The sequence below is a fragment of the Volvox carteri genome, assembly GCF_000143455.1.
Source record: "Volvox carteri f. nagariensis unplaced genomic scaffold VOLCAscaffold_30, whole genome shotgun sequence".
Classification (NCBI taxonomy): domain Eukaryota; kingdom Viridiplantae; phylum Chlorophyta; class Chlorophyceae; order Chlamydomonadales; family Volvocaceae; genus Volvox; species Volvox carteri.
In genome coordinates, this window is record NW_003307573.1 from 583373 (window position 1) to 604613 (window position 21241).

General features: G+C 57.0%; 2 protein-coding genes across 2 annotated transcripts; one reads left to right on the forward strand and one right to left on the reverse strand.

Moving 5' to 3' along the window:
- Nucleotides 1–13090: 13090 nt before the first annotated feature.
- Nucleotides 13091–15389, forward strand: pde11 (3'5'-cyclic nucleotide phosphodiesterase; the record flags this gene model as incomplete). Its single annotated transcript, XM_002952463.1, has 6 exons — nt 13091–13483; nt 13760–14002; nt 14240–14305; nt 14459–14533; nt 14713–14886; nt 15129–15389. The coding sequence occupies 6 exons, from the start codon at nt 13091–13093 to the stop codon at nt 15387–15389; spliced, it is 1212 nt and encodes a 403-aa protein (XP_002952509.1).
- A 1088-nt stretch (nt 15390–16477) lies between these two features.
- VOLCADRAFT_93208 (uncharacterized protein) lies at nt 16478–19115 on the reverse strand (the record flags this gene model as incomplete). The annotated part of the gene is made up of 3 exons (XM_002952534.1): nt 16478–16556; nt 18545–18800; nt 18989–19115. 3 exons carry the CDS (start codon nt 19113–19115, stop codon nt 16478–16480), a joined length of 462 nt encoding a protein of 153 aa, XP_002952580.1.
- Between the last annotated feature and the right edge of the window lie 2126 nt (nt 19116–21241).

Sequence of the window (21241 nt, forward strand, 5' to 3'; positions counted from 1 at the left end):
TTGCACTGGAGTGGATCTTTGCAGACTTTTCCTTCCGGCAAGCCAAGGGAAACTATTGAGGGTCTCGCTTCGTAGTCACCCTCATCGCCCTGAACCTGACGATAACGTCTACCAGGTGATCTTGCCACAGCCCGATGGGACGAATGGGCGGACGAATGCGGCGCCTCTCACGCTTCCCGCTGTCAGCATTTGGAAAAACAACGGCTACGTCAGCATACGGCTTACAAACCGTCACCTGGCACATAGAGCATGGCGGGCTGGCCCCAGACCGCACGATGGATACGAGGTACAGCGACTCTCAGTTCATCTCGTTGACCGTCAGCGGTGCCCGGATGATCCCGGCCGACGTTTGACTGGTGTTCCCCGGGAGCCCCTGATCGGCCTCGGACTTGCTGGTCTGCTGCCCCTCCGGTAACACATCCGAACCCATCATGCGGTATGGGCCGCTTGTTTTGTCATTGCGTCCTAGGGCCGCCAACAGGCAATGTGGGGGTGCAGGTTCAGGTGGATCGGGCATTCATGGCCCCCAACCCTGGGTGCCGGCCTCCAACCCTGGGTGCCGGCCTCCAACCCTGGGTGCCGGCCTCCAACCCTGTTGGGTGCGCATGCGCTCTGCCTACTTCCTTCCTTGCTTGCACACCCAGCCGACAGCCCTTGGCCCTGAGGACAGCGCGCCCAACAGAGCCCTGGCTTCGGCGCCAGTGACCTGCCGAAGGACGTCAGCCGGATCGTAGGTGCCCCGCGACACCTGCCGCCACCAGAGGACATCGGGACCACCTTGCTGACCCCCGGCGACTGGTGCTGTGCTGGGCAACTGCAGTATGGAAGAAACCCGCTGCTGCTCCCCAATGCTGGAATAACCGATCAGGCCTGGAGACCCAGGTACCCAGAGCTCGCCACAACGATGTAGAAAACTAAGACGGTAGGGACCTGATGCGGGTTTGGGCCCTGGCAGAGAGCAGTGAGCTGGCCACCCTCACCCTGAGGACGGTCTGGCTGGAGTGGGCCTGGACGCACCTCCGCCCGCCCGCATATCCCGACCACCACACGGGACAAAAGCCGCTACCATCATCAGGTCTGGCGACCCTGGCAACCCTCGCAGCACTGCATGGCAGCATTAGCCCAGCCTGGACTGCAGCCGCTAGAATGGTTGAGACCAGGCGACAGAAGCAGTAGCAGTAGCAGTAGCAGTAGCAGTAGCAGTAGCAGTAGCAGTAGCAGTAGCAGTAGCAGTAGCAGTAGCAGTAGCAGTAGCAGTAGCAGTAGCAGTAGCAGTAGCAGTAGCAGTAGCAGTAGCAGTAGCAGTAGCAGTAGCAGTAGCAGTAGCAGTAGCAGTAGCAGTAGCAGTAGCAGTAGCAGTAGCAGTAGCAGTAGCAGTAGCAGTAGCAGTAGCAGCAAGGGGTAACAGAACGGGCGGCAGAGGAAACGGACGGGGAGGAGGCCGCCATGCCGCCACTGGAGCCACTGCTGACCAGCACACAAGCGATGGGTATGATTGCGGGGCGAATTGGGAGGCTTACACCCGGGAAGACCAAAGCAGTCCCTTTGGCACGCCTCACGGTGACACAGCTGCAATGCGGGCCTACGGAAGAGAGGGGAAGACGCCTGGTGGCTGAATTCGTGCGGGAGACGACAGATCCTCAGGACAGGTCGCCGCCGTCCCCGTCGGAAATCAGCCTCGTCAGGGTGACCCTTCTAGGCCCGCTTATGGTCCGGGATACGATGGGAGAATGAGAATAAGGAGACGTTTGTGGCGGCTGGCGGTGGATGGCGTTCCCCTGCCTGGCAACACGCACCTAGCCCGCATGATCCCAGAACGCTGTGGACGCGGTGGATTCGGTGGAACAGCCGGTCAGCCATGCTCGCCAAGTATGCACCACTTTCCTGGGAATGCCCAGTGGCACAGGCGGCACGTGCACAGACCGACCGGCCTTATCAGAGGTAGTAGCGGCAGTCTGGGGCATCATTCGAAAACAGCTCTGGCTAGTACAGCCCCCAGCCGGCTGCGAACAGGCCGTATGGGACATAATCGCCCTAGCCCTGCCCTGTCCGCCATGGAAGGAGTTGGCAGATGATGTGCATGAGGGCAGTCAGCAGGAGGCAGGAACGAGCAGGAAACCGAGAGCCGCTGCAGCAAAAGAGCAAGCGCAACAGGGCCAGGCGCAGGGGCCCCCGCAGGTCGAGGCGGATCACGGACTTCTTCACCGATGGGGCGGGACTACCGGCGGGGCCTGCACTCAACCGCCGAGGGTATGAGGACGAAACACGAACACCAGGGCGTAACACGGTGCCGGGGATGGTAGCCGCAGCGGCAGTTGCGGCGGTAGCGGGGCAACGCCCGCTACCGGGAAGTGGTGAACTTCTTGGCGTGTTTGCGCTCTTCCGTGGCGCTGGGCATCCCACGGAGGGGGGCTGGGACCCGATGGGACCCGACCACCCGATCCTCTGGGTTCCGGAAGAAGCAGTGCAGTGATTCAATGCGGTGGCAATTTCAGCCTAAGAGCGCTTCAAGCATAGAAGGAAGGGCAGGGCTTTTGTAGGGCGAAGGAGTTGAGGGGAGTTCGGGGGTAGAGAGTAAGCGCGTATGGTTGGTAGGGAATCCAGGGTTGGGTGAGGACGGCTGGAGGGAGGGGGCCAAGGGAAGGACGCCTCGTTGGTCCAGGAGGGGGAGAGGAAAAGGAAGGGTGGGGGAGAGGGGCAGGAGGGCCAGGGAGGAGTCGTTTTTCTTCCCTTGTGCCGTTTCGGGGTTATAGGGGGTGTTGGAGAGCCCGGGTGGGGGGAAAGGCGGAGAGCGCGCCAAGAGGATCCACAGAGGATGTTCCAAGGGGTTCTGGTGATCGCAGCAGGGCTCGGATGAGGGGGAGTTGTGGACCAAGGAGGGTCGTACTACTTAGGCACGTCTGCGCTGCAGGGCTGGGTTGCTATGCGAGGGACGGGTGCTGCGTTCAGGGTTTATGCCTGTGGGTTTTTTGTATGTATCAACTGAAGCCGCGGAGTCAAAAATAGATCCATCCGAGGCGGCGCTGCTGCTGCTGCTGCTGCTGCTGCAGGGCGGCTGCATCGTGTTTTGGCAGCCCGGGTCGGGGTCGGGAGCACACAAGACTAGCCGACTTGTGCTATGTGCTCCCGACCCTTGCGCTGTGTTTCGGCTTCGGTTCCCGGCTTTCTCGGCCCACAGTGTAACCTAAGTCACACATGGGATATACAAGGGTTTGGCACTACTGGTAACGCGCGACCATTGCCCCCGGGAAATCCCGGGATCGATACCCATTAGGGTCAAAAGTCCTTCCGATGGTGGAAGGCATTGCGCCCCTAGTTGATGGACGGTGGTGACCTGGGATAAAGTTAACCTGCGAGCCGACCAGGAATGGAGTTGGGCCGCTGTCGACCCGGCAGACTCCGTTGGATGCTGGTGGTGGGTGCGGAACCTGAGCGATCCACTGAGAAGTTGACTAGGGTGACTGGATGAGGGTGCCCCGAAATACCGGGGAAGGCAGGGTTTCGCAGGGTAGCTGCCACGGGCGAAGATACACCCCCCTGTTTCGCAATGAAAGTCATAATACCGCAAGAAGTTGTGGGGGTAAAGGAGCGTGTTGACTGGTTCTTGAGTAGGCCTCTACCCGAAGGAGCGATGATAACGGCACTAAGAGAGCGTTTGATGAGCGGCTGGGACCATACGCGTCTGACTGTCTTGCCAGAGGAGTACCCATCAGATGGGAAGCAACCGGGAGTGCAAATGGCGAAGTATAAGCACTGGATGGGCTGCCCTTTTCGGGAGCCGCAGCCGTCATGTGGCCAACACATGCTAAGGTTTTCATTCCTCGTTTAGCACATCGTAAGCTAATGCAGTTTCGTTTATGTTGCTGGGCTCTGGAGGCAAACAGAGCACGAAGAGGCAAGTACCATGTCCCCAGGGGGCAGCGGTTTTGCCGCTGTTGTGGTACAAATAGCCGAATCGAGGATGAAAAACACGTGTTATTGGAATGCCCAGCCTATAGTGATAGGCTGAAGAGAGATTCGATCATCAGAGCATGTTGGGAGGCCATGAAATGGGAACCAGTACGTCTGGCGAGGATGTTGGGAACGTATGTGGGCTCACCGAAACTCAGTTACCGCTTTTGGACGCTAGTCTGGGCTGATGTGCGGTGTTTACTGTTCTCCGTGGCTTTTAGGCGTGTAAGTATTGCCCTTGGGCCTTCGGCTCGTATGGGTAATTTTACAGGTATGGGGTCACGCACCCCCAACCATGTAACACACACACACATACACACACACACACACACACACACACACACACACACACACACACACACACACACACACACACGACCACAGTGAGGCCCAGGACGCGTGCATACGCATCGTCGTCCCAGAGTTGGAGCGTTCTGGCGAGGCAAACGGCAATGTCCGAACGCGAAAGAACGCCGGGGCCCAAAGGCGGCGTATATGTGTGGGATCGCTTAACGGATATGTTCTGTCGATCAACGGCCGCAAAACCGAATCCCCCCTCGACGAATGCTACATGGATGAAAAACAGCTAATTCTGAAGGTTTTTGGTATAGCCTCAAGCCTTTAGGAGGGGAAGTCATAGCTTGGAAAGCACTTGCAATTGAATGAGCGAGAAACGCAACAGGCCACGCACTGCTTCAAGGACTCCAGATGGCATGCATTGAGCGTATGGAATGGCAGTCACATTAAATAGACGCCAATAAACTGCACATGAGCATGGAAGAAGTCGTATGCTTATAAAGGTTCGTAAAATGCTACGGCAGGATGACAAATCGAGGGAGATGCAAAGCTAAGGTTTCAGCTTTAGCATTCACCATATTACTTTAAACTGACATTTGCTCTAGAGCCAACGCCTTAGCGATGAACGCAGCTGCCCTTTTACCATTCCGCCCAACGTCACGTAGAAGTCTTCTTCAGACTGTGTGTGCAAGCCGTATGCAACGGAACGTAATGAAGAACTTGTTTTAACACTTGCAATTACTATTAAACACAATTTCCGAGAAGCGACGATGGCTGATTCAGAGGCCGCTCCCGCAACTTCGGGTTCACCAGGAAAAGAGCTGAACTGGTGGGAAAAGACGTTGAAAAATGTTCAGGCAAGCTATTATCAATTACCATCACGGCTTGATGCGCCGCGACCGGCAATTCTAATTCTTTGCCCATCGTTGACAGGGCCTTCGCACAATAGTGCGCGCATCACCCGCCACGCTGATATGGCCACTTATAATTGCAGCTATCTTATGTGTTACTGGTTCGTGGGCTGTAACGAGATTAGCACAAGCTGGAGCAGAACATACGAAGGTCGGCATATCTGAGTTTAAGCATCGTTTCAACTGCTTTCCTCTCGTTCGACCCGACAACATACAATCAACCGCTACATTGCAGCATTTCAGTCCTACAACCTATGCATTAGTGCGGAAGGAGTTGCTGGGGGGGGGAGATGCCGCCCAGTTTTGCATTCCGCCGGCATCGGCGACGGAGTTGCACCACAACCAAGAATCCGCGTATAGCGTAGTGTGCTGTAATGCCACAACTATGGTTGGTCCTGGGCTCGAAACCGTCTTTCTCCCCTTTCCTCTCCCCATCGCGACCTGCTGCCCAGGCTCGTGCCCAGTCCCTGGCCGAAGAGGCAGTGGCGGAATACAAGCAGCACCTGGATTTAGCTGTTTCACTGGCGCAAATATTGGCATCACTTGTTGAGCACGGCCCACAGTATAACGAGGCTAGCAGCCTATTCAACATCACGGCGCCGGCGCTGGCTAACATGGTGCGTGAGCAGGCGGCGAGCCGAAGGCAGCTCGGGTTAGCTGATGTCTCGCTTCCCGTTATGCCGCGACTTCCCGGTTTCATATTTGCATAATTGCTTTGCACGCGCCCTTCCTCTTGCATGCACACATCCACACATTGACTGTCACTGGCCCTCGGTACTGTCCTTCAGGCGCCGCCGGCGTTTGTCGTAGCTCTGGAGCTAGCGCCGTCGGCTGTCATCCGGCAGGTTTATCAGCCAGCCGTGGGCATGGGGGAACCCTCTTTCCTGGGACACGATTTGCTCGGGGGTAAGTGCTTGGCAGCAGTGGCAGGGTCTACGTCCTGTGTGTGCCTCAAATCCAGCCAGGTCACAGTCGCCATCTTGCCGTACATGCATGACGGTACTGCTTTGTTTCGTACAGCATGACTTCCAGTAATGATGGCCTCCAAGGAGCCCTTGAAGCTCTAAACCTTCATCATTTCCACGGTACGCTGCTTGCTTGTGGACCGTCAAGCCCGCCAGCAGTCTGCCGAAAATGAGGCCTCCTCCACCCTAACCTCTCCATTTTCCGTCGCCGGCCTTTCTAGGGCCGTGTAGACGACAGGTGTGGGGCACACCAGCTCGTCGCGCACGACCCAGCCGCTCATTTGAACCGTGTTTAAAGGTTCTGTGTTAAACTATGTTGTAGCACATGTTGTAGCACACGACCTGTTGATGCACGGCCACTGCATTTCATGCCAGCTTGTGCGACACAACACCACCTACCGCGCTGTGTGCAACCTGGTGCATTGCGCACACGCAGACCCTACGTTCTCAAAGGAAGTGCTTGAAGCAATAGCGAGCTCGGATACTGCCGTGGAGGGCCCTTTGCCGCCGTTAACCGGCGCCTTAGGCATTGGCAGCAACACCAACGGTGGTGGCGGTACAACTACCAGCAGCAGCAATAGTGGCAGCAGTAGCGGTCTCGGCACGTTGTTGATAGCCCGCAAGTCCATTCGCGTGCCAGTGAGCGACCCACGGGACACTTTCGGCCGCCCGGATGAACCCCATGAGGTGTGCGGAGCTCTGTGTGACTACAACGCCACGAGCCGCACCAAGTTCTGGGGACTGGTGAGGCGGAAGGGAGGGGACTGGTGAGGGGAAGAGGTGGAGGTGGAGGCAGGAGGGCCACACAAGAAATGCGGTAACAGTGGAGCGGGCGGCTTTACCAAGTAATACATGAGTATTGGTCGCTGCCCTGTCTCTCTCCGGGTAATGGTGGCGTGTGTCGCTGTGACGCCGTTTCCACATGACCCGCCGTTTCCATCCGGGCACGGGGCCAGTGCACCGAGGCGGTGTGCCAAATAACGCTTTGGGTTGGTTGCATCATGGTCGAATCGTCCGTGGATTTTGTGCTCTCATGCTGCTTACATCCCCACCGGCCCAACCCAATACCCGCTTCGTCACTTCTCACCCCTTAAAGGCTGGTGTGCTCGTCCAGCTTGACGCACTGCGGATTCCCGTGGGTAAAGGAATGGTTTCAGAGCCGCTTGATACTCTGGCGGCGCTGCGTTATCGCTATGCACTACTGGCACCTGTATGGCGGTACGGCAGCAGTAAGGATACTGCTGGAGGGAGCAGCAGCAGCGGGCAAGGTGGAGGAGGCGGTGACGGTGATCCGCAGGCGGGCCCGAGGATGACTGTGATTGAAGCCAGCAGCAGCCCCAGCGGCTACAGCCTCCGCAGCGGCAGCAAGCATGCGGTTCAGGCGACGTTAGACTTGGGGCCCGGCGTACAGGTAAGCGGCGATTTGCGTGATGACCTGACTTGGCGTGTATGTTTGGACGGCTAGGGCTGACTTATCGTACCACACAGTTGCTGCTGCTGCTGCTGTTGTTGTTGTTGTTGCTGCTGCTGCTGCTGCTACCGCCTTTGAGCAACTGGTGTGCTTTAAAAAGTCTGATATGTGGGAAATGGTGGTGTACCGGACAACGCTGTAGTTTACGCGCTTTGGTTCACATCCCCTTTTGAATACGATAACCAAAGGGGGATGACGTCATCCGTGGCAGTGGCCCCAGGCCAGCTTGCCTACCTATTAACGAGCAACGGCAGCTACCATAGAAAACCACATAGGCGCACCTCCACTTCTGCCTCCACTTCCGCCTCCCTGCCCACTCCCGGACAAGAATGCAACCCAGCTCGGCACGCGTCCACCCCCAATAGCCCACCTGGCACGTGTCCATACACACACAACGCCCTACCCGCGCTGCCCCCTGCGTCCTGCATTTGGCAGTGGACCCTGGTGGTGAGCCCCGGGGGTGAGCACGGCTGGATGCCGTCGTGGTACGGCGGAGTGGTGACAGCGGTTGTCGTACTATCCGTGGCAGCTTCCGTCCTGCTTTTCCATTTGCTGGTATCCAGGTGGGTCAGGGCGGTGAAGGGCGCGGGTTTGTGTCGGGGGTCGGGGGGAACGTATTTCGGGAGACCGGTCACCATCGACGTATTGGTACGCCGCCCAAGGCGCAGCGAGACGGGGCGGGCACATCACGCTTTACTTTGGTGGACGGATTGCCGCACGTAGTAATACTGCACATCATGTACACGGTCCGAAACACACCACAGCTGCGGGAAAGCGAGTCATCACGCTCCTTCCCCTCCAGGCCAATCATCTCACGCGTCCGTCTTCCACGGGCCGGGGTTTGAGGCCCTTGCTGTGCTACCGTATGTATCGTATGTATGTATGTGTGTATGCATGTATGAAAGGTGAGATTGTGAGAATATAAGGTACCATTCCATCGAACGAAATATGCGTGACGCCTACCGCCAACTCGAGCAACTGGCAACGGCCACGTGGTGCAACCGCCAACCACCATTCATCCCCCGTTGTTCCACGCTGTAAACACTTTCGACCCTGCGAAGTAACCGCCAACTTCCGTTTCGTTTCCGTACTTCCAATTGGCCAGCAACGCGCATTTAATCAGCAGATCAATAACCGGCAGCTTGTACGGCAGTAAGTACTGCAACAAAAGTGCCCATCCCAGCAAAGCCACATTCACATTCCCGCCCGCATTCAAACAGGAACGTATATGCCACGTACGCATATCACCGCGCGTGGCATGACAGATTAGATTAACATAACATTAAATAAACATCAACGAATGGGATTGGATAACATCTCTCTCTGTATGTATGTATGTATGTATGTTGTTACAGGGTGGTATAGCTTCACCAGCGGCCCCCTTTCCCGAGGCAGTTCCCTGCTCTCCCCTGCGAGAGGGGCACCCTAATCCATTCACCCCATCGACTTCAGAATATATTCCATCAGCATAGCTGCGTGGGGGTGGCCAGGTTGGGAAGCGGTGGGGAAGTGTAACACTAGGCTCTGGGACGGGGAGCCCATCGATTCGGCCTCCATAGCCGTGTCCTCCTCTCAACCTCAGCAGTCCCCGGCTCCCTCCCCGAGGTCTTGGTCCCCTGGGTAGCCTCGGCTTCTTTCGCCTTGTGCTTTCGGGAGGACTGGATGAGCTCGCTGCGCCTCTCCGCTGCCGACTTTTTTTGGATCATCCGCTTCTGGTCCTTAGCTCGCTGGGCCAGTTCTGCGGAGTGTTTGCGAGTGGGCTGCTCGGGCTGCAGCTGTTTGCGCCAGGAAGAACGTGCGCCTGGCTTCCCCTGTCAGGTCTGGCCTGCGGATTTTCTATGTTCCTTGGGTCTGACGGGGCTTGCATGCTTTCCCCTTGTGGAGGTCCGGTGCCGCTGAGGGTGGGGTTGGGTCCAGTGCTGCTGCTTCTGGTGCCCCCGGCAGTGCTGCTGCCGCCGGCGCTCCTTCCACGGCCGTGGCCGTGGGTGTGGATGAAACCCCATTGGGGTTCACTGCGGGGGATGTTGCTGCTGCTGCTGGGTCCCCCGGTTGTTGTGTGGCCATTGGTGTATTCCCCCCCTTGTGGGCCTTGGAGCAGGTACATCTGTGGGGGCCTCCTCCTCTCCCCTCAGCTCCGCCAGCACCAAAAAAGGGTTGGCCTCTGCTGGTGCAACCTTTGCAGCCGTCGCCGGGGTCTTCCTCCCCTTCCTGCCCATCACTGTCCAGCTCGTCTCAGCATCACCTTCACTACTGCCCTGGGGTGGGATAGAGGGGCCACTGCCGCTGTTGTCCCCCTTGGGGCCCCTCACTCCATTCAGCCCGCTGCCATCGTCCCCCGCTCTTCTGGGCTTGGAGCCGCTGGGGGGGCCCGGAGGGTTAACTCCTGCAGCCCCCACCTCGGCTGTGCCAGAGCAGTTACCCCTGCCTCTTAGAATTGCATCGAACTGCATTGGACTGAGGAATTTGGTCAAACTCCCCTGCACCCCCGTCACCGTATGTATGTATGTATATATGTATATATACATGCCCCTGACACCCGACCCTCTCTCCTGCAGGCGCCGACAACACATGTTGCTGCACTCCCTGCTGCCTGAGGATCTCATTCGAGATCTACATGCCGAGAACCACCAGCTCGCGTTGGAACCTAGACGCACGGTAGACCCTGGTGAGTGAGTAACTCTGTATGTACGTACATGTGAGTGTGGGAAAAGGGGGAGGAAAGTTTACTCCGGGACCGTAAACCCTAGCTGTGTGTGTGTGTGTGTAATTACGGAGCCCCATCGATGTACGGGTTGGGTATTGCTGCTAGCCGTCAGTACTCTATTCTGTTCTCTTCATCATCTCCTGGAGCAGTCATTGAAGCGTCCCTTGGCAAGTTAATGTAACCTAAAGCTCTAATGTAAACCAAAGTCAATCCAACTCGCCTCCTAGCGCTTACTTAGTTGACATTAACCATAGCGGTCTTGCACACTACAGATTTCTGGAACGTTCTAGATGTGTTATCCTTTGGCCTGGCCAACACTTGATACTCGGCATCCCTAAGGCGTAGCCTTTGCGGCCATTTTCGGAGTTTTCTTTTGAGAGAGTTTTTTATCCAAGAAGACTACTGCCGTATTTTGTTACTGGTACTTTGGCCCGCTAAGTTTCCCCGTTTTCCCCCTTCCTTCCTTTTTCTTCTGCTCGCTACTCCTGCTGCTGCTGCTGCCCCATCCCTGCCCCCATCACCCTCGTGCTTACTACCCATCCACCTATCGTTGCCTCCGGCGGCGGGCCTGCTGGTCCCTGGCCTGCTCCACCGCCTCGTTCGTGACTTCGCCGCCCACCAGAGAGCCCCGCGGAGGTGCTGATGGGGCTGCTGTCCGCGCTCCTGGCCGGCCTCCCCCCCAGCCTCGGGGATGTGGTGCTGCTGAGGACGGTACTGCGACGCCGGCAGGACGTCTACAGGCCGCTCAACTTGGGCGGCAGAATCCGGGATGCAAATCTGGATGTAAGTAAATGTACGACAGTAGTGCCTGTTTGACCTTATGGTTGATCCGGGGATGGGATTGGGGACCGTGGCGGACTGGGAAACACGTGGGCACCTTGAGCTGTCTGGGAGGTCACACAAGGGGGAGGATGTGCCGAGACGCAGTACCTTGGCGTGAAGTGGAGGACGTGGGAATAGCGGGATGCGGGCCGAGGAGGGGGCTAGGACATGCAGATTGAAAAGCCGTTGCTTTTAGTTGAACAACATCCGATTTACCGTGCCCTTGAGTAAGTGGTGGCTTGCTGGGTTGTGTGTGTGTCTGTCTGTCTGTGTGTGTGTGTGATCATGAGGAATTGTTGTTGCCCCGCGGCTCGCCGTTCGCTCCGTTGCCGCCTGCCGCCTGCTTAGCCCCCTCCCTCGTTGACCCCAGCTGGTCGCTCGAGGGCCTCATGCGCTCCGGAACCCGCTCAGAGCCCCCCCTCCCCTCCCCTCCCCTCTCCTCTTTCCCCCTCTCCTCCCCTCTCACATGCAGACCGATGTGGCCAGTGCCCTTATGAGGCAGCTGGGGTCATCTCCGGCAGAAGACCGCCTCAGCAGCTGCAGCACCAATAGCAGGGGGGGCGACAGCGTCGCGGGAACAGCAGCAGGCGACTTTGCCAGTGGAGGCGGCGGTCGAGGGCATCGGCGAGTGCAGGGCGCCGGCAGGACTGCGGCAGCTCTCCATCTGGCCCCCACATCGGCCTTCCGGCAGCGGCAACAACAGCAGCAGCAGCCGCAGCTGCCGCAACAGTTTATGGCCACAGCTGGGGATTACTTTTATAACACCCTCAACGGTGCTCTGGCATACATTCTGTCGACTGGTGCGGATGGAGAGGATCCTTTAGTGGAGGTGGACCTGGGCCCGCTGGAGTTGCCGAGGGCGGCCTCCAACTGTCCTTGCCCGTCTGCATCCCCACAGCAGCCACCACCAACACCAACACCTCTGGATATGGAGCTTTTCAGCAGGAGCGACAGCCTGCACTTACAGGATGATAGCGCGGCCGGTGCCAGGCGCAAGTCGAGCTTGTTGTTCTTCTTTAAGACCAACCGTACGTCGGCGGAAGTGGTGGACGCATCGGGGATGGGGAGTCACCGTCGTCGCCGCCGCTCCCACCGCCGCTTTAACTTTTGGGGGGATGAGGGGGGCCTATCGGCGGCTGCGAAAGCTGCTGCTGCTGCTACTGCCGCCGCAGCCGTCGCCTCTACGAATAGCCACCGCACAAAACGAGATAGCGACAGCGCCCACACGGCGCTCGGTGACAGTGATGCTGCGCCGTCTCCCTTCACAGCACCCCTCGCTGGGGTGGCCGTGAGTGTCATGTCCCGGCCCTCCCTGGACGACAGCCGACTGCGATACTCGGCCTCTGAGGACATCCCCCGTCAGCAACAGCAACAGCAGCAACAGCTTCGATTGCAGCAGCCGGTTCCACAAGAGACGAGTTTGGAGAAACAGGAGCAACCCTTTGAGCTGGATCAGGAACTTGCATTGTTGCAGCAGCAGCAGCAGCAGCAGCAGCAACAGCAACAGCAACAGCAGCAGCAGCAGCAGCAGCCCAGCGAACTTCCAGCCCCCTCGGTTCCCCCTTCGACAAACCCCCGAGCCCCGTCCGGGCCCAGTAGGGTCACCACCGCGCGGGGGGAGGGACGGAGGCAGCAGAGCTTTGCCGCCACACTGCTGCGGACGGCTTCCGCGACACTGCGGGTCCGAATGGGGAGCAGTGGGGGACCGGAGGGCTCCATAGGTCAGCCAACGGGTTTCCATGAAGAAGGCCTCGAGGGGCTCGCTTGCCCTTCTGCTGCTGTTGCGGATGATAATAAGACCGACGCCACCGACACCGACAGGGACCTGAGGGTCACGAGCGGCGGCGGGGCGATGAAGGTGGTGCGGGTGGCACAGCAGGCAGCAGCACGCTCTGGAGGAGGAGGGGGAGGTAGCGGCGTGAACCGACGCCGCGGCGGCACCGGAGATGAATCCGTCGGCGGCGCCGGTATGACGGGTTCCCTTACCGCAACTGCGGTGCAGTTGCTGCCGCTGCTGCCCCCGCGACCGTTGCTAGAGGCGGTTGAGCGTCTTTTGTGCCGTTGTGACAGTTGGCAGTTTGACACGTTGGGCCTTCAAGAGATCAGCGGGGGCCATGCGCTGTCGGCTCTGGGGTTCTTTCTGATGCAGCGCGAGGGGCTGGTGGAGAGATTTCGCATGGAGCCGCTCCGGCTGGCCCGACTGCTGCGGACTTTGGAGAGTGGCTACCCAGCCAGCAACCCCTACCACAACTCGGCTCATGCCGCGGATGTGCTGCACACTCTGCATGTGCTGCTGCACGGGGCTCAGCTCACAGAGCATTACTTGGACAAGCTAGGCCTGATGGCGGCGTACTTTGCGGCGGTGAGGGACGACGGGGAGGGGGTGTTTGGAATGTGATGATGAGGGACGGCAGGGTTTGGCGGCGAATGTAACGGTGGGGATTGGGGATGCGGTGAGGAAGGCAGGATTTGGCGGATCTGGATGTAACGGCCAGCAGTTAGGTATAGCGCTGATGAAGTGAAATCATCACCCACACATTCGCAAGAAGCCGTTTTTACTGCTTCCTTGAGCTCATAGTCGTTGCCACTTCCCGTCCTCCCCTCCCACGCTGATTTTTGTTTCTGGTGGATGCATCAGATCGTTCACGACTACGGCCACCCGGGCCTCACCAACGACTTCCTGGTGGCAACCTCTCACCCCCTGGCGCTGAGGTACAACGACCGGTCCCCCCTGGAGAGCCACCACGCGGCCGCGGCCTTCACCCTGCTGGCCGACAGACCCGACCTCGACGTCACTACGGGTCTTAGCGCCGCGGAGAGGGCGGCATTCCGGAAGCAGGCGAGGGGGGGGCAGGGGCCCCTGTTGCTTGGGGCCTTGCGTGTGTGGTGATTATGTCCCGAGCTGCTGCGGGTGGTGTACCTGTCTGGCTACCTGCCTGGCTAGCTCGCGGTGAACTAGCGTGACAGTGCGCTTATGCTGATGCGAGGCACTGTGTCCCCTCCCGTCCCCGCTTCTCCACATGGCTTGCGCCTTTTCCTCCTGCGCACAATGTCGCCTGCGCCCCCCTATTTTGTCCGTCCCCTGCCTCTCCGTCTTCGGTTGCTTCGGTTGCTTCAGGTCGTTGAGCTCGTCCTGGCCACCGACATGAAGCAGCACTTTGCCATCCTCAACCAGTTCAACACGGTGCACAGACTGGCTGGCAAGATGACCAGCGGCTCTGGCGGAAATAACGCAGTGTCCAATGGCAGCTCAGACGCCCAGCACCAACACCAACACCACCAACAGCAGCAGCAGCAGGGGGCCGATGTGGAGTGGGGGTCCCCTGTGACTGCGGAGGGTCCCTCGGGGGGCATGGTGGAGGTTGTGGCCCCGGTGCCGCTGAACGAGGGGGAGAGGCTCCTCACATTGCAGGTGTGAGGGTTGGGACGTTGGGACAGGCAGGACGAGCGAGAAAACGACTGACACGATGGTGTGGTGTCGTACAAGGCATCATATGGAAGAGCGCCATCTCGTACCATGCATGGGCCGTCACTTGAAAAATATATTCACACTTACGAATTGCATTTCTTTGCCGTACACGCCGTACACAGGTGATGCTCAAGGCTTCCGACATTGGCCACCTGGGGGCGAGTCTAGACCGCCACAAGCGGTGGCTTACCGGTCTTGAGGAGGAGTTCTTCCGCCAGGGCGACCAGGAGCGCCAGAGGGGCCTCCCAGTCAGTCCGCTGTTTGACCGGGCCAAGCAGGGAGTCAGCAAGAGCCAGGTGGGGCCGGAGGAGGGGGGGAAGGGGCGCGCGGGACCTAGGTCTCGGGGGAAAGCGCCGGGCGGGGAAGGGGCCGCCCCGTAGTGGGTCAACGTGTGTGGGTGGATGTGGAGCGAAGTTTTTCCGGGGGACATCACCTGCTTGGAAGAGCGAGTCGTTGGTGTTGCCGTGTTCCACCCTTCGAGCCTCACACATACCTACATACTTGCGTACATACCTGTTGCATCCTGATCGATCCTTAGGTGGGGTTCTATGACTTCGTGGCGCTGCCGCTGGTGCGAGCCGTGGCGGAGGCCTTCCCTGGAGCCCTGCCCCTGCTGCGCTGCTTCTCTGAGAACTACAAGTACTGGAAGAAGGCGGAGGCGGCAGCAGCAGCAGCGGGGGGCCCAGGAGCGGCAGGGGGGCCCGCCGCCGCCAGCATGGCCGGCACCGCCACCACGGACACCCCGCCACCGCCACCGCCACCGTCACCGCCACCGCCACCGCCACCGCCGCAGCAGTAGCAGTAGCAGTAGCCAGAGTCTACGTGGGGGTCATTCATGTAAAATAGCACCGCCAACACCGCTCCGCTCCCAGCATGCAGCGATGGCACCGCCGAGGTCCCTCCAGCCGCTAGCGGGGGGGCCTCGTGGAGCGGTCCTTGCCTCCTGTCGTACCCTGCAGCCTCTCCCATCTCCCTCATCCCCTCTCCCATACTCCGCCGTGGCCGTTTGCTGCCACCCTGCCACCCTTGTGCTCTACTCCTTGTACCTCTTGGGTCGTTCAGGGAGGGGTAAACATTGGATCGATACGATGGATGACGGACGGATCTGCAGTAATTTCTTGTTTGGTTGGATGAGCGTTGTTTGACATGCGGATGCGCGACACAGGTGCTATCACACACTGCAGTTTTGAGCCTGAGTATTGTTTATGCCTATGTGCATGTGCACTTGTATATATGTTAATTATATGTTAATTATCAGTTATTAAGTAAAATAAAAAAAATAATAGTATATATGTGCATGTGCTCGCTCGACAGCATGTGCGGTGGCGCTTTTGTAACTGCACACGATAGACATGATTGGCAGGATGGTGTTGGGACTGTTACTGTTACTCGCTTGCGCCATGCAGCAGTTGCAATGTGACGAGCACGTAGCGCACTTCGATGGCATTGGATGGGCAGCTAGTGCTTTGTTTTGATTTTATGGTTCGGTAAGCACGGCGGTTTCTGTTTTTACGACTGCATAAACGTTTAGTATCAGCAGGCGAGCTATGGCTACGAGCCCGTTTTATTTAAAACTATTTGAAGACGTTGGAAAGCGGTGTTGAATGGGGGGCCAGGAAATTGTCGCTCGGATGGGATGGATGGTTTCGTACAGCGTACCTAGTAGTACGGCGGGCATGCACTGTCAGTAATGCATGTTAACGTTTTTTTTAAAGCTTCCCCGTCTCCAGGGAGACAGTAGGTGGTTACTGCTATATGAATTTTTGTGAGTGATCACCTTCAAAAAATGCCGCAACGTGATTGTTTTATGGTTGGGTCGTCGCTCGTGCCATCCACAGCCACGGAAAGCGGCTCCAGTGCACGTTGCTCAGCTTTGTACGGCTTCGCCTACTGTCGTATACATACTGTCGTATCTGGGTACTTACTTGCTTGCTGACCTTTGTTTTGCAAAATTGCCAGGATAGGGCTGTGGCATTTATTTACGGGGGACGAGGGGTGGGCGCGGTCCTGCATGTGGTTCTTCTGTTGCAGTGCATAGCTTACAGGCCTGTAATTAGACCATGTTTATAGAACAGTTGGTCTATAGATTGGCACTATATACTTGAAGCATCTATGGCCCATTTATTTGTCACGTCGTTTGTTTTGATATGAAATGTTTATGTGGATGAGGCGCCGAATCGGCGCTCTGGTTAAGTTTCTGTTATATCAAGACTTTTTTTTCGGAAAAGAACCGATCGGTGGATGCGAATCTCGTGACACCCGGGATACTGGTTTTCGCATAGGTTTTGAGAGCTAGCGCGCAGTGCCGCGCGGCTGATGTCTCTGCTGTACATGGACAGATGGATGGCATTCGATTTGGCTTTGGATTAAATTGGATTAAGAACAGCAACAAAACTTACACGGCTTTGCATCGATCTTTGCTACATGGATTTAAGCGAATTTCGCAACTGCCTTTTTTTTCGGGTGATGCGCTCGATAGTAGTGGGCAATTAAGTAATATATTTAAGAAAAGGACAGGCAGTTCCTGATGAAAATGGAGATGCACTCGGTGAAGGGCAGGCCCGCCCGCCCTGCACGTCCGCGACAATCCCGCAGCGGGGCGCGCGGCGAAAGAGGTGTGTTTCCGTCACAGCGCCAGGTGTGCGCCAGGTGGCTGCCTGTATGTATATAATATATGTTTATTTTTGTCTCGTACTGCCCGTGCGTGGAGAGGTCGTTATCATGCGCGTGCGCTCACTGCAGCTCGGCTGACACCGTGGCCAATAGAACGTATGGCTTGGGTGCGGGAGCTGTAGTAGTTGAATCTCGTTTGAAGCTAATTGTGAAGCTGGTTGATGGCTCTTAGAAGCGAATTGGTGGTTTGTGAGCTGGCTTGGTGGGCCTTTTTCTTGATGAGTTGATTTGGTCGGCTAGATGCTGGTGATGGTGAGGACGTTAAATCCCTTCTTGATCGAGGACGACATGGAAGTTTAGAAAGCCGTATCCTCCATGCCGTAACATTGAGCCGTACATGCGTTCTGGGACCTTTCCATAGCATGATGTACATGTAAGGCATGAAATGGAATGAGCAGCAGCGACACCCTTGTTTGTGCGATGTATAACCAAGAATTATATAAATTGGATAATTTCTCTTCACCCAACCTACAACAACATAATCCGTCTGCCGACCTCTCGGGGTGTTGTAGTGTAGTGCAGTGCTACAGGCCCATGAAGTATGTCTCAGGCCGGCACTGCCCCGACCACGGTATAAGACCGCGCTCCGAACATGAGTAGAATATGAATTCTAAACAAACCCACGTCCGTTCTGTGAGCAAAGACGATTTCAGTAAATTTATGGATTTCGGTAAGGCTGTCGTACAGATTCTTGATGTTCAGTTCCGGTGAATTCTGACAAAAGAGGGGGGTCCTTGTGAAGCAGCTGCCCGCGTTTCTAAAGCCCGTATGGTGTTGGATAGGAAGGTGCCCAAGTACGTTTGCGAGGAACAGAATGGGGCCAGGCTGGAGAGGAAAGTGCAGTGGCATAATGGAATGTGAGAATAGTCGACGCTGGTTACAGGGCGTTTGGCGCACGGCGCAATGTACATGCAGTCATGTCGTCGCGCGCGCGTATGCAAGAACAACAGCAACAACAACAAGAACAAGAACAGCACCACAGCAACAGCGCGTGCACAGGACACGTCGCGTCTGTCCTTTGCTATGATGTAGGAACGAAGAATAAGGCCTAGGTTCAAGTTTCCTGTCGCGCGTGGATGGCCATGCCAGAACAGGCAACATGATGGGTGAACTCGCACGCTACCAACTTGCCCCCGAGCACGCGACGAGTGGACATAGAAAGGAGCGCAGCGGGCCCCTCCCCTTTCCCCCAACGCTCACGCAATAGACCATCCCAAGTGCTGCCGTCCGTATGGGCAGCAGCCGCCGTTTTCACATGAGTTAAGGTCGGACATGACTGACGGCCTGGTGTACGTCGGCCAGTCCCGGGACGCTCGCGCCTGCTGCACGGCTGTCAGCACCGAGAGCGCGAAGTCTTGGTCCGCCTTGAGGACGGTGCCGGCGTCCATGCCATAATCGTAAATCAGCGCAATGGCGGTATCCGCATGCAGGCTGCCGGCAGCCGTGATCCACAGCTGCATGACTGTCGCGTGTGTCGCCATCATTTTGTCAGGCATGTCGCCCTCGTGTATCTCTGCCGTCACGTTGTACAAGAACGCTGCACGGGCATGGAGGGTGGGAGGGTGGATGTGAGGTTGGCGGGATGGCGGGGCGGAAGTGGAGGCATGCAGGGGCGGGGTGTGACAGATACGGACCCTGTGGCCACATGGCCGGGCAGCTGGAAAGCGGGCACAGGGACGGCAGCTGGCGCAAGCGAGCAATGGGCAGCAAGGTAGGACGACTTACTGCTGGCGGGCTTGGCACCGTGCTGCGCCTGGAAGTTGTCTCTGTGCTTTCGGCCCTCGGCCAGGAGCACGTTGAACTCGGTGTTGGTGTGGTTCGCGTGCAGGACGTCCTCATCATGACATCCCATGCTTCCCAAGAGGAGTTGCAAGTCCACAACAAGTCCACACGGACGGCTGCGGCACCATGAGGACCTGTCGGATGAAATCATATGCAGCGGACGCTTAAATGAATGTTGTAGCTGTATCTGGGCACGGTTGGCAGTTGTAATGCACTTCATCAGCGCAGCTTCCGCAACCCAGCATATGAACTGGCGTCATGTAAGTACATAGTCGCGGAATAAAGGCGGACTGATCGGGTGCGTACTACATGACAGGTCCTCCACCACTGCCGTGGCCATAACTATACCTATGCCACCCCTTGGTTCACGGCTTACCACGTAAACGCTGACCGACAGCTGTCGCCCAGAAGTTCACCGTGTCTTCATCTGGAGAGGCACATGCATGCTTGGCTGATTATTGTTGAGATGCAGACCCCGGTATATCATGCTCGGACGCTTGCCACCGTGTACCGGATATGTTGGCGATGATACACAGGTGCTGCGCTTCGGTTTCCGGGCGCAATGTGTATGATGGTCGACCCCGCCGGCTAAAGCTACACGTCCCCAACTGAAGATATTCTCGGTGGTTTACCAGCAGGTGTTGTGCTTCTTGCTGACTGATGTCCATCCGGAGCTGCTGCAATACGGCTAGCACAGCTAGCACAGCCGTATGCACATCAAAAAGCTGTTCTAAGCTATCAGCGGCGTCCATCTCACCCACACGGCTCATCACGACTTTTATGTTCTTATGCTTATTACTTAAGTTTGTGTATGTTATACCAGTTTGCGCAAGTGTGTGATTTCACTTTGCTCTGAACAAAATGCTGTATGTTTTGCGCAACCAAATGCAGGCGCTTCCTCTTCCCGCAGCCGTTTCATGTGGCCATTCTTGCAAGCTACGTTGTATGCTTTCAGTTCTTTTTCAGCTCAGGCTAAGCAGCCAGCCAAATGTCCCAGATGCATGCCGCGTGTGACTGTGCCCTGCTGCACAACGCGCAGGCACACCGCGGCCTTTCGCCGAGAAAATTACATACACTTTTACAGGCGCATTTTAAGAATCGCACGCACGCATCCGCACGGTAAAATTCGCGCCTGGCTTTGTGGGCGTCTTGTCCGGACACATTTGTGCGAAGGGGCTGCTTAACGATTCCTTGACAGCCATGTCAGTTTTCAGAAGATTTCATAGTCATAATTGATTCGCATATTTCTTAATAAGCTCATCATTACTGTGTAGCTATCACGCTACAACAGCTGCCTCCTCCCCCCAGGAACCAGCGTCCTCACTGTGTTCCGGGTGAGCTTACCAGTACTCAGTAATCAGATTTCGATCGGAAATATCGGAAGAATCAAGCCACATATTGTTTTCATCAGTATGTCCTTTCCATTTGACCAGAAATCGGTATAAGGTTCGTTTTCTCAGTTTACGGGTTTCATGCTTCAGGATTCGTTCAATCGTCCAAACAGGCTTGGAAGTGACAGGGTCAAGTTCCAAAAATTGTTGCTCAATCTTTTCCGTTTCGGCATGCCGTCTCACGCTACCAAACGCGACGCGGGATCCGGTATCGGAACTGACATTTCCATCCTTTTGAATCAGTTGCTGCTATCCTAACTTTAACATTAGAAATTCTTACATCCCTAGCCGGCGACGTGCGGAACCCGACCTAGTGCGCTGACGCTACTGGGATCGCACCATGAGTGCAGCAACGTCTTCCCGTCGCCAGACACGCGGTCCCCCGCAGCCCCCAGCTTTGGAGGTCGCTTGCACACAAGAATTGCAGCAAGCGGCACTCAGAGCCAACCTTTTGGTGGTCTCGTTTACCACCATAATCAGAGACCGGTCGAGGACAGAACTGGAGGGACATACCCGGCCATTGCAGAAATCCCTCTACCAAGCACTCCTACCCCTCCTGCACTCGGCAATTGCCAACCGCCGGCAGATGCCAGGTACAGCTGGCGGGGAGCGTATATCCAACTGCGCGGCGGGGCTATCTTTAACGTATGACCTCGCCATCCCCCAGCAGCAACGGCACCAGCTCATCAGCCTCCTAGACACACGCAGTCAACTGCGTACCACCGTGGCCGGCCACACACCGGTCTGGTGGGTTGCCAGGGAGGGTCCATACTATGTGATACCACAACCGCTACAAATCCTACCC